Source organism: Chiloscyllium plagiosum, chromosome 13 (genome assembly GCF_004010195.1).
Source record: "Chiloscyllium plagiosum isolate BGI_BamShark_2017 chromosome 13, ASM401019v2, whole genome shotgun sequence".
Taxonomy (NCBI): domain Eukaryota; kingdom Metazoa; phylum Chordata; class Chondrichthyes; order Orectolobiformes; family Hemiscylliidae; genus Chiloscyllium; species Chiloscyllium plagiosum.
The window spans coordinates 3,882,581-3,896,341 of record NC_057722.1 but is presented as its reverse complement, the minus strand read 5'-3'; the positions used below and the strand labels follow the sequence as shown (position 1 = coordinate 3,896,341).

The 13,761-nt window shown below is 42.9% G+C and overlaps 1 protein-coding gene across 1 annotated transcript; it reads right to left on the bottom strand.

The window, feature by feature from the left end:
- Positions 1-445: 445 nt before the first annotated feature.
- LOC122556267 (alpha-1,4-N-acetylglucosaminyltransferase-like) lies at positions 446-13,301 on the bottom strand. The gene is made up of 2 exons (XM_043702894.1): positions 12,811-13,301; positions 446-1,112 (listed from the first exon to the last, which is right to left on the bottom strand). The coding sequence occupies exons 1-2, from the start codon at positions 13,294-13,296 to the stop codon at positions 522-524; spliced, it is 1,077 nt and encodes a 358-aa protein (XP_043558829.1). The 5' UTR covers positions 13,297-13,301; the 3' UTR covers positions 446-521.
- Between the last annotated feature and the right edge of the window lie 460 nt (positions 13,302-13,761).

Genomic DNA, 13,761 nt, shown 5'->3' with positions numbered 1-13,761 from the left:
TCCAGCAATAAAGTTTCAACTTTGATCTCCAGCATCTGCAGACCTCACTTTCTCCTCCAAATTGTTTAAGAATTATATGATGTTAAAAAGGCAAAAATCATCTGTCTTCCCCCAGCCCCGGTTTCTCCCTCTACATCTCTCCCACTTTCCTCTGAGACAACAAGATACACAGAAACCCATTCCTTACTGTGATCCAGCAGCCTCACAGAAAGCAGCAAGATACAGGGAAAGATACAAATAGGTTTGGGGCCAAGTGAGACCCATGATTGGTTTGATTAACAGTGATTCTGATTAACATTCAATGCAATATTGCAAATCTTCACTCAAAAAAAAGTAATAGAGTAATGGAGATGTATAGCATGGAAACAGACCCTTTGAACCAACTCATCCATGCCAACCAGATAATCTAGTCCTATTTGCCAGCACTTGGCCCATATCCCTTCCTAATCGTGTACCCATCCAGATGCCTTTTAAATGTTGTAATTGTACCAGCTCCACTACAACCTCTGGAGGCTTATTCATCATTTTGGGAGAGTTTCATATGTACTTGGACAGTATTTATAAAAGAAATATTCTATTAGAGATCGACTTCCTTTGATTTGAAATTTATGACGACGACTCAGTGAATTCCAGAAATGTACCCCAATTGTCTCTGAGAATTTCTTTTCAATCTCATCAGCATTCCCTTTCCATGTATCTTTTTCAAAGTATTTTTTCCAATCAGGGTATGGAACAGGGTAGAACCAGTTGTTGGACAAATACTTAATGCCTTTGCATTCTTTGTTGAGGACGTTGTGGAGATTATCAGTTTCACACCATTTCTTCAGCATTCGGGTCATCAGTTCTGGACCCTGTTGGCCCCAAACTGCTCCATTGTAGTTCTCAACAAAATCCCATAAGCAACTCTCTATGAAGGAATGAGAACGGTTAAATCCCAAAGCTGCATTATTCGCATAATTTCCTAATTCTGCACAGAGGAAGTTGTGGAACAGCAGAGGTTTGATTGATATTATATCTGTGTCCAGATAGGTGCCCCCGTACTTCCATAGCAGGGCTATCCGACAGCCATCAGATAGCGAAATAATCCAATACAGTTCAGTGCTGGGATCTACCTGTAAAATAACAGAATGAATGCTCATCAATTTTGAAATTTTATATCACTGTTACCTCCAAATGCTGAGCCCTCCCTCCAATCAATGCTCACTTTATAAGCACCAATATCTGAGGGTACTTTGTAATGGGCTGAAGGTGGGTCTTGAGGAGAGGAGAACCTGGGCTGGTTCAGTTGTAAACCTGCACGGTCTTTCAATGGAGAAAAGCTGCAGCCAATTTCCCCACTGCCCCCAGTACAGTCTCCAATCCTAACCACAAGAGCAAATGTCCTGTGAACCACACCACAGCACAGGTCAAATAAAACTTTAGTTCAATTAGATACAAAAGTAACCCCTCAGTCTTCTGATCCATGGAGAACCTAATGAGTATTTCTGACCAGATTCCTTCTCCATTCAGCGATTCATACTGAAATATTACAGTGCAATAGACAAATATGTTTCTGTTTGAAATCGAGATGTGAGATATCACAAGATTGAGTCACTGGATGAATGTAGATCACATTCTCAATCGCTCATCCTGTTCACACACATTGGATCCTTCAACAAGGTAAATGAAAGAGACAGGACACAGCAGAAATGCTCAAACATAACCAAATTGCTGCATTTGGCGCTCATTGATTTGTTGCAAGCTCTATAGAGCCTGATTGCTTAAGAAAATTAAAATAAAAGATTAATTTTTCAGGACCAGCCTTCAAAAAGAACACTCTCAAGGCCCTCATAATGGGAACGCACTGCTGAGTTCTAAAAGATAAGGTAAATTCAATGAAACACATTATAAACATAGTCTGTAAAGTGAAAATACAAGATCTCAACATTATATCCCTGCCAGATTATCCAGAACCCCACATAGTCTTGATTATAAACTCAGACAGGATCAGGAACAATCAGCATATTTGATTCCAAAATGGTCTGGGTGGGTTACACTTCGGAGGGTCAGTGTGGACTTGTTGGGCTGAAAGGCCTGTTTCCACACTGTAGGGATTCCATGATCTATGAAAACTAATCCAGCATCTAAGTAGTTGGGAATTTACAACTTGTTTGACCAGAGATTCAGGAATACTGCTCATTCTTAGAAAGGAACCAATTTATTTTCAGCAAGTGCTGGAGAAACTTCGCAGCACTAGCAGCAGTTTCTTCCCTGCTGTTGTTAGACTCCTGAATGGACCTTTCAAATTTTAAATTTAATGTTGATTGCAGATGTCATGCACTTACCCTGCAGCTCTAGTATTGTAATCCTTGCTCTGTTCTATTACCCCAATGCACTTTGTATGGTATGACCTGCCTGTGCTGCGCACAAAACAAAAAAATTTCACTCTACTTAGGTGCATGTGACAATAATAAATCAAATTAAAATCAAATCAAGAAGTATTTGTGGAGAGAGAAAAACAAGAGTTAATGTTTCAAGTCCAATATAATGCATTGGAACATGTGTTTTCAGGGCCAGAATGTCAAAGGTCTGGCAGTTTTTCATACAGATTGACACCACCATCACCTTTTTTATTCATGAAGGGTGGGAGCTCCACACTTCTGAGAGGAGATGCTGCCCAGGATTTCCTCAGAAATGTGGAGTCATGTCTCCATCTTGTCAGTTCTCTTGTAGCACTGGGCTGTAAGAGGGAGTTCTGTGGCAAGTGGTGAGGGAACAAGAGAGAAAGGCTTGACCTCATCCTCACCATTCCACCAGCTGCAGATGCATCTGTCCATGACAGTATCGGTAAGAGTGACCATGGCACAGTCTGTCTGGAGACAAAGTCCCACCTTCACATTGAGAATTATTCCTGCAGCAGTGAGCTGTTGGATTCTGAAATTCAAGGAGGAGAAAGTGAGGTCTGCAGATGCTGGAGATCAGAGCTGAAAATGTGTTGCTGGAAAAGCGCAGCAGGTCAGGCAGCATCCAAGGAGCAGGAGAATCGACGTTTCGGGCAGGAGCCCTTCTTCAGGAATCCTTCCTGAAGAAGGGCTCATGCCCGAAATGTCGATTCTCCTGCTCCTTGGAAGCTGCCTGACCTGCTGCGCTTTTCCAGCAACACATTTTCAGCTCTGAAATTCAAGGAGCCTAGCACCCACTTTTACTGTCAAAAAGCACAAAAGGTCAGTAAAAGGTCAGAGTATCAGGAGGGTAGGCTTACAGTTGAGTACAGTACCAGCTAGGTGGGGTGCAAGTGTTTCCGGTATGTAGGGTACCAGCTCAATAGGTGGTAGAATTTCAAGGAGTGCAAAGTGGCAAGAGACCTAAATAAGTGATGAATGCTTCGGATAAATAGATGGGTGTTATGAAATCCAGCAGGGGCATAGGAGAGTGTTTGTCAGATTTGGGCTATAGAATTGGGTTCAGCAGCTGTGGAAAGGGTATTGGATCCCTGGATGGATTGAATGGATCCAGGGAGCCAAGCCAGAGCATGGGAACATTGATTGATTGAATAGGAATACCGCTGCGAATAACTCACCTCCTGTGTCCCCAAATCTTGCCCATCATCTGCAAGGCACAAGCTTTATTGGCAAAACTAAAGAACTGATCATTGGCTTCAGAAAAAAAGGAGAACATGCCCCCATTTACATTGATGGAGCTGAGTTTGCCAGGGTTCAGGGTACCAAGTTGTTAGGAGTGACGATAACCAACAATCTGTCCTGAACCTCTCACGTAGATGTAATGGGCAAGAAGGCACAACAATGCTTCTTCTTCCTCAGACAGCACAGGAAGTTTGACATGTCTACAAAGTCCATCACCAAATTTTAAGATGCACCATTGAAAGCATACTGTCTGGGTGCATAACAGACTGGTACGGCAACTGATCTGCCCAGAACTGTAAGAAACTACAGAAAGTGGCGTATACAGTCCAGACCATCATGGAAGCCATACTTATGAGCTCCATTTATATAGCCTGTTGCTGCGGAAAGGCTGCCAACATTATTAAAGACCCATCACACCCTTGCAAAGCTCTCCTACAACCTCTTTCATCAGGCAGGAGATACAGAAGCTTGAATACACATACCAACAGGTTTAAGAACAGCTTCTTCCCTGCCATTATTAGACTGATGAATGGACCTCTTTAACTTCAAATAATGCTGATCATGCTAATGTTGATTTACCTTGTGCATGCCCTGTGCAGTGTAAATTGCATGCCTCTGTCTAGTCCTTGCTTACTATGACCTGCCTGTACTGCTCAGAAACAGAGTTTCACTGTAGTTAAGTACACGTGTCAATAAATCAATCAAATCGAGTCAGGAGTGTGATGGAATACTCCCCACTTGCCTGGATCAGGGCAGCTCCAACAATACTCACACTATCCAGGACAACACAACCTATCTGATTAATACCACATCCAAAACTTCCACTACCTCCACGACTGATGTGCAGTGGTGGCAGTAGCTTCAAGTTACACTGCAGAAATTCACCAAGGTTCCTTAGACAGTACTCTCCAAACCCATGACCACCTCCAGCTCAAAAGGCAAAGGCAGGAGACATGTGGGAACATCATCACCTTCAAGTTCCCCTCCAAGCCACTCACCATCCTGATGGGGAAATGGATCAAGATTAGAGTGGTGCTGGAAAAGCACAGCGGGTCAGGCATCATCCGAGGAGCAGGAAAAATCAATGTTTCGGGCAACAGCCCTTCATCAGGAAAGTATCGTTGTTCCTTCTCTGTCACTGTGCCAAAATCCTGGAATTTCCTTCTGAGGGCATTGTGGATCGACCTACAGCAGGTGGACTGCAGCGATTCAAGAAGGCAGCTCACCACCACCTTCTCAAAAGCAACTAGGGATAAATGCTGGCCCAGCCAGCAACGCCTACATCTCAAGAGTGAATTTTTAAAACACTTTGAGTAGATTTTGGGAGCTAGATGTGTTTTCTAAACTACCTGAGATGAACACTTGCCATCCCCACCCGCACCTCCTTGACTTACCTATTGGCCCCCCTGCCCCACTTTGCACTTGACAGCTACCTAACCTGCTCCCAATGTAACTGGTACACGACCCATCCTTATTTGGCATACCGCTCCTTACTCGGCTGCCATTTTACCCTGGCACCTTACCTGTTCCCTGACTGGCACCAGACAAAACAAGCATCTGACAACAGAACCTTAGTTCCCCACCCCCAGTTGGCATTCTACTTCTCTGGAACTCTATAAACCTGGTACCCTACAGAGCTGGTATCTTACCCTGCCAACACCCTAACGTCACTTAATTTACTTATCTAACATTTCACTGCAACTGTCAAAGGGTCTGCCTGTGATTCTGGACTTTATATTTTGGAATATTGCTTCTGAAAAGGAGGCAAGATTTACTCTCCACTAACAGTTCAGCACTAGAAAGAACTTTTCTGAGGCTCAGTAGCAGCACCAACTAGAAATAAATATGGCTCCATATTTTGAAGGGAACCCTGAGAAGACTTTCTGATCCCAAATGTCAAGTTCTTTTGCTTTGTAAAAATGATCAGCAGGAGTGGTGATCTGCGTCAGATTGCATTCCTCGGAAAATCAACCCAGTGTAGCAGCAGTGTCAGAATTCCAATGAGTGAAGTGAGATTGGCTTGAACTGAGCTGTGTGTTAAATATGAAATAATAAGTGGTGACTGAGCTGGATTGATTGATAAGCTGGAACAGTGAAATGAGGTAAAAAAGTACCAGGGACTGACCGTAATTTCTTCCTCCACACTTTGAAAGAGTTGCCTGTATTTGCACAGCTGCCTGTTGATAGTGATCATGTTGATTTGTGTGGTTTTAAGTTGATTACACTGGACGGGAACCAATGAACTGCAGTTGGCTTGAAATTTTTCTTGGCTACATTTCAAAGCCCTTCATTTCTTCTGGCAGGAAGCCAGCGTTGTCCTACATTTACAGAACCTGGGGGAATCTGGAATCAATGGTGTGTCCCCAGAATCACCAGCAGCAGGAGCGCTATGTCCAGGTGAACATGTTCCAGGTGAAAAGCTGCCAAGCTTGAGGAACAGTTGGAAATGCTTCATATTACGTGGGAAGACGAGGTGGTGCAGGAGAGGTCAGTGTAGGACATGGTCATTGTGTACCCAGGGAGAAAGAGTGAGGCTGAGAGATAAACCAGACAAATGGGATGGAATTCAATGGAGGCAGAGCAGGAACCTCCTGAGATGTCCGAAATAATCCTGGTGGTTTTACAGGGAAAGATATCAATGAGGTAGATGGCAAAGTGCCAAGATGCGTCTTTTTATTTTATTTAGTTTTGGACAGTGAACCTTAAAAAACTAAGGTGCTGCTTTAAACACAGGAGATTGTCCAATGTGGTGGTTGCAGTTTTAAAACTACTTTTTTCTTGAGCACTCTGCGAGTTGTATACACGATTGCATTTTGCAGAAAGACTGAAAGCAGAAGTAGACACCATGGGGCCAATGGGTTCTGAACTAAAGTGAACTGCTTGATAACAATGCTTTGCTTGGCTCCTGAGTAGGAGACCATGGCTTCGGTTGGGTCAGTGCAGGAGACAACTCCCCAGCCTTGAAAGATCTCTCCCCCTGTCACTTTCTGTCTCATGTGGAGGCAACTGTCTGGCACTTACTCTTCTCTGCAAACTCCCTGTTGAAGAAGAAATAAAACACCTTTAAAGACAGTGTGAGGACCAATAAATGAAAGATAACTTTGATGTGTGAACAACTGTGTGTGAACAAACAGTTATAGAGATGTACAGCATGGAAACAGACCCTTCAATACAACTCGTTCATGCCAACCAGATATCCTAAACTAATCTACTCCCATTTGCCAGCACTTGGCCCATATCCCTCTCAGCCTTTCCTATTCATATACCCATCCAGATGCCTTTTAAATGCTGTAATTTTACTAGCCCTCACCACTTCCTCTGGTAGATCATTCCGTACATGCACCATCCTTTGCATGAAAAAGTTGCCCCTTAGGTCCCTTTTAACTCTTTCCCCTCTCATCATAAGCCTATGGCCTCTAGTTCTGGATTCCATCCCAGAGAAAAATCCTTCCAAGCCCCTCATGATTTTGTAAACTTCTTTAAGATCACCCCTCAGCCTCCGATGCTTCAGGGAAAACAGCCCTAACCTACTCAGCCTCTCCTTATAGCTCAAACCCTCCAACCTTGGCAACATCCTTGTAAATCTTTTCTGAACCCTTTCAAGTTTCACAACATCCTTCCGATAGAAAGGAGACCAGAATTATGTACAATATTCCAAAAGTGGCTCAATCAATGTCTTGTACAACTGTAACATGACCTCTCAACACTTATACTCAATGCTCTGACCAATAAAGGAAAGCCTACCAAATGCCTTCTTCACTGTCCTATCTACCTGCAACTCCACTGTCAAGGAGCTATGAACCTGCACTCCAAGGTCTCTTTGTTCAGCAACACTCCCTAGGACCTTACCATGATGTGTCCATCTGTCACCTCTCGGCCCATCGGCTCATCTGATCAAGATCTGGTTAAACTCTGAGGTAACCTTCTTCGGTGTCCACTACACCTCCAATTTTCTTGTCATTTGCTAACTTACTAAGTGTACCTCCTATGATCACGTCCAAATCATTTATATAAATGACGAAAAGCAGTGGACCCAGCATCGATCCTTGTGGCACTCCACTGGTCTCAGGCCTCCAGTCTGAAAATCAACCCTCCATCACCACCTTCTGTCTTCCACCTTTGAGCCAGTTCTGTATCCAAATGGCTAGTTCTCCCTGTACTACATGAAATCTAACCTTACTAACCAGTTTCCCATGAGGAAACTCTGCTTCCTCCGCTCTGCTTCCATCAATCCTCTTTGTTATTTCTTCAAAAAACTCAAACAAGTTTGTGAGACATGATTTCCCACGCCCAAAGCCATGTTGACTATCCCATATCAGTCCTTGCCTTTCCAAGTACATGTACATCCTGTCCCTCAGGATTCCCTCCAACAACGTGCCCATCACCGATGTCAGGCTCACCGGTCTATAGTTCCCTGGCTTGTCCTTACCACCTTTCTTAAATAATGACACCACGTTTGCCAACCTCCAGTTTTCCGGCACCTCACCTGTGACTATCGATGATACAAATATCTCAGCAAGAGGCCCAGCCATCACTTCTCTAGCTTCTGACAGAGTTCTAGGGTACACCTGATCAAGCCCTGGGGATTCATCCACTTTTATACATTTTAAGATATCCACCACCTCTTCCTCCGTAGTATGAACATTTTTCAAGATGTCACCATCTATTTCCCCATATTTTATATCTTCCATGTCCTTCCCGACACGTCCATGTCTATGTCCTTCTAAGAACAAAAGAAATTGGAAATTAAAAGGAACAACTGATTGAATCCTATTGTCCAGGAAGGTGCTCTCTCGGTTTCTCTAATTTATTATTCATTCTCCTTTCCATATTTTATCTGCCCTTATGCTTGTGTGTGAAGGGGGAGGGGATGATTAAGAAACGATAGAGTTTGAGCTGTCAAGTTCTGATTTAGCCATTTCTATTTCCTAATTGACATAGAGTCATAGAGTCCTATAGCACAGAGACAGGCCCTTCGGCCGAAACTGGTCCATGCCGACCATAATGTCCGTCTACACTGACTCCATTTCCGTGCACTTGGTCCATGTCCTTCTAATCCTTTCCCATCTATGTATTTGTCCAAATGCCTTTTAAATGTCGTTAATGTACCTGCCTCAACCACTTCTGCTGACAGCTCATTCCATATGCGTACCACCCTCTGAGTAAAACAGTTGCCCCTCAGGCTCCCTTTTATTCTTTCCCCTCTCACCTTAAACTGATGTCCTCTAGTCCTCGATTCCCCAACCCTGGGAAAAAGACTGAATGCATTCACCCTATCCAGGCCTCTCATGATCTTATACACTTCTGTAACTTTTCCTCTCAGTCTCCTATGCTCTAAAGAAAAAGGTTTGAGCTGGTCCAACCTCTCCCTATAACTCAGACCATTGAGTCCAGACAACATCCTTGTAAATTATTTTGCACTCTTTTCAGTTTAATAAGATCCTTCCTTATCACAAGGTGATCAAAACTGAACACATAGTCCAAGTCCAGCCTCACCAATGTTCTGTATAGCTGCACCATAACTGCTCAACTTCTATACTCAATGCACTGACTGATGAAAGCCAGTGTGTCAAAAGACTACCCTCTCTATCTGTGACTCCACTTTCCGGGAGTTGTGAATGTTAACTCTAAGATCCCTCTGTTCCACTACACTCCAGAAGGCCCTACCATCCACCATGAAACTCCTACTTTGATTTGACTTTCCAAAATGTAAAACCTCACACTTATCTATCCTAAACTCTATTTGTCATTTCTCGGCCCACTTCCCCAGCTGATCAAGGTCCTGCTGCAATTTCTGATAACCTTCCTGACTGTCCACAATACCACCTATTTTAATATCATCAGCAAACTTACTAATCATGCCTTGGACATTCTCATCCAAATCACTGATATAGATAACAACAGTAATGGGCCCAGAACCGACCCCTGAGGCACCTCACTAGTCACAGGCCTCCAGCCAACAAGCATCCTTCTGCTATTACCGTCTGCTTCCTACCATTAAGCTAACTTTGTATCCAATTTTCCAGCTCGCCTTGGATTCCATGCGATCTAACCTTCCAGAGCAGGCTACCATGTGGAACCTTATCGAAGGCCTAACTGAAATCCATATAAACTATATATCTACCACCCTGCCTTCTCACTTCATCAAAGAACTCCATCAAAATTGTTATTAATCAAAGGCAGTTACTTCATAATAAACAGTTATATACTTATTACTTACAGAAATATTTTGTGTTATTTTCTAACCCAAGTTTCATCAGTTAGAAAAATTGGGTACTTTGGATAGTTTGATGAAATATTTTCATTTTGCTTGATCTCCGGAATAATGGACCTGATTTCTGGCAGTTGACCCCACTGAATTGTGACAAGAGGCAGCTTGAGCAAGGAAAATTACTGGCCAACTCACCACACTGTAATATACCCAGATGGAGATGTTAGCATAGAGGTAGGGTTAAAGATTAATTTTATTTTATGGGAAAGACAAATTTACCTGCACTCACAACTGGTAGCCCAGCATTTTGCTTTAACTCAGTTCATACTCAGTGAACTGACTAACTGTCCAGTTCTACCTCATTCACGAACTGATTTCGATCTTGAACTTCTGCAAAGAACAAAGAACAGTATAGCACAGGAACCAGACCCCTGTTCCTGCTCACCAGACCTACACTGACATATGACGCCTGTCTAAAGACCTTTTGCTTCTTTGCATCTACTCCCCACCTATTCCTGTATCTGTTCAGATACCTCTCAAACTTTGTGATTGTATCTACCTCTATCACTTCTTCTGATAACACATTCCAGGCACTGACCACTCTCCGTATAAAATACTTGCTTCTCACATCTTCTTTAAACATACCCCCTTTTACCTTGAATCTATGCCCCCAAGTAGTCAAACATCCTGCAAAAAAAAACTCTGACTATCCATTTTGTCCATGCCTCTCACAGTTTTGTAAACTTCTATCAGGTTGCCCTTAACCTCTGACTTTCAAGTGAAAACAAACTGAATTTCTCCAATCTCTCCTCATGGCTAATATCCTGCAAACAAGGCAATATTTTGGGAAACCATTTCTGTACCCTCCCAAAAGCCTCCATATTCTTCTGGTGGTGTGGCAACCAGAACTGTACACCATTCCAAATATGAGCTAACTAAAGTGTTGTACAGCTGCAACATGACTCATCAAGTTTTATATTTTATACCTTGACCAATGAAGGCAAGCATATCATAGGCCTTTTTGACCACATTTTCTACTTGCATTGCTGCTTTCAGGGAACTGTGGACCTGAATGCCTTGATCCCTCTTTATATTGATGCTTGTACGGGTTCTACCACTTACCGTGCACTTCTCGTCTGTATTTCAAAATGCACCACCTTGCGTTTGTCTGGATTAAACTCTATCTGCCATTTCTCTGCCCAGGTACCTCCAGCCTATCTATATCCTGCTGTATCTTCTGGCAATCTTCCTCACTGTCCGCAGCTCCCCCCACTCCTTATGACATCTGCAAATTTATCAAATTACCTCTATTCTCCTCAAAATCATTCATATATATTACCAACAACAGGGGTACCAGCAGGATATCACTTCTCACAGATCTCCAGTCTGAAAAACATCCTTCTATCGCTACTGTATGTCTTCGATGACTAAGCTAGCTCTGTATCCATCTTACCAGCTCAGCATGGATCCCATATGATAGCAGCCTGCCATGAGGGACCCTGCCAAATGCCTTGTTAAAGTCCACATAGACAACATCTACTGCCCTGCCCTCATCAGCCATCTTTGTCACTTTCTCAAAAAACTCAAATCAATTTTGTGAGGCACACCCCCGTCCACACAAAGCCATGCTGCCTGTTGTTAATAAGTTCATATTTTACCAAATGTGAATGAAACCTATCTTCAGATTCTTCTCCAATAATTTCCCCACCACTGACATAAGGTCCCACTGAGCTGTATTTTCCTGGATTAAGCCCTGTTGCCCTTCTGAAACAAAGGAACAATGTTGGCTATTCTCCAGTCGTCTGGAACCTCGCCTGTGACTAAAGAAGAGAATAAAGATTTTTGGATAAGGTCCCACAAATTCCCTCTCTCACTTTCCTTGCTTTGTGGGATAGATCCCATAGGTCTTGGGGACTTGTCTATATTAATCCTTTTTAAAACACCCAAACCTCCTCTTATTTTATATCGACATGCCCTAGAAGATCAATATACCCTTCTCTAGTCTCACCATCCACGATTTCCATTATCCTTTGTGAATACCAATATAAAGTATTCATTAAGGACCTCACCTACTTCCTCTGGCTCCACGCTTAAATTCCCTCCTTTGTTCTTGAGTGGTCCCACCCTTTCCCAACCTACCTTAGTGCTCCTTATATGTGTATAAAAATTCTTAGATTAGATGAGATTAGATTACTTCTAATCTCATATGTGTGTATAAAAATTCTTAGGTTTTTCCTTAATGCTGTTTGCCAAGGTAATTTAAGCAGACTCTGTCCACCTGTTTAACTGATAAAGAAAAGGTTTGATCCTGGTTCCCCTCCAACTCTATCTCAGGGATTAACTAGTTGAGTCACCAATTGAAACTGCTACCATCCTCCTGGGAATAGTTCCCCTGATATCTACTAGGAGAAAGTAAGGACTGCAGCCCGAAACGTCGATTCTCCTGCTCCTCAGATGCTGCCTGCCTGACTGGGTGTGCTTTTCCAGCACCACACTCTTCACCCCTGACATATACTGTCTAAGCCACACCCTTTTTGCTTAAGTGAATGAAGTTATTTCAACATAGTACAGGTATGAAATTAAATGGGACATAGAGATAATCCCCATTGTCTCAAACACAAAGCAAAACATTAGTCTAACGTTTGACTGAATATTCTCTGGACCGAGGAGTTTCCAAACTATCTTTGGTCCCCATCCACCAAAGTACAGTCTGGATAATTGAGATAAACAATCATTTTAAAAAGAAAATGTTTCTGATCTTCTTTCAGATTCTGCAAATGATTTTGTCTGGACCTGAAGCTGAAATTCAATCTGAGACCTACAGGAATTCCAATTCAGCATTATCCATCATTTAACACATAGATACTGGGATTTAGCTTGTCAGTGTAAAGTTTACTATTCACTTTTCAGATTGATGGACATTAGCAGCTTTTACCATCCACAAAATCAAGCAGCCAGTTCCATATAACTCCTTACCTTCTCATACCATCCAGCCAAGGGCGTGTTGCTGAACAATTCCTTAGGATTCAAGGGCAAGGTGATGACATTCTTGAATGAAGAAAGCAGACGGATGCCTTTGTACTCAGGATCTCGGTATGCAGATACTTTCCCATTGAATCCTCGCATGAAGTAATAAACTGGTTTGTTTGGGTTTAGTCTAGCTGCTGATTCGATGCTGCAGATGGTCAGTGGGGAAGGGTTTAGTTCACTGGAGCTCTGTAAAAACATAATTCCGGGCTCTGTGCTTGGGTGTGGGTGTTTCACAATCACCGTGTTCTCAGCATTGACCTGACCAGACATGGCTGATTTCATTTGATCATTGGAGGCTTTTTTTGCCAAGTAGTTAGGCAGCTTTTTTGTCAACTCATCAAGTTTTAGTAATATATTATGCAAAGAGTAAATCAAAACTAGGCCTGATACCAGGATTGAGATCAGTTGCAATAATTGTGGAATCGCTTTCATAATTGGAGATGGTTCAGCAATGGTCACTGTGAATAGAGAGAATGATTAGGAGGTAAGTCAAAGAGCCCAGTTACTGTTTTATTCAATCATACCTGCAGTGAGCATCTATCGATTTGCAATCAGGTGAAAATCCCAATGTTCTTGTTAGTCTTACACTTTTCACAGGTATTATTACCTTCTTCAAGAGCTCTCAGTGCCCTCCTATTCAAGATGAGATCCCACTCTGCAATGGAGGATTGCACTTTCTCACCATCACCATTCCCTTTGTGACCCAGTGCAATGAAGACCATCCCCAGTCTCGAGTCACCCTCTTTCCCCTAAACGCTAGGGCCTGCCTCCTGACTGTTATTTGACTGACGCTCCAGGATTAATCATGGACCAACCCCTGACTGACTTGGGACAACATCCCTGATTGACCACAGTGCACCTTGCCTGATCAAGGCCCACCTTGCCTGGGGTATTTCT

Coding starts and splice junctions, on each gene's coding strand:
- LOC122556267 (XM_043702894.1), bottom strand. CDS start 13,296: ATGAAAGCGATTCCACAATTATTGCAACTGATCTCAATCCTGGTATCA. Junction 1,113..12,810: donor TGGCTGGATGGTATGAGAAG/GTAAGGAGTTAT, acceptor GTTATTTTACAG/GTAGATCCCAGCACTGAACT.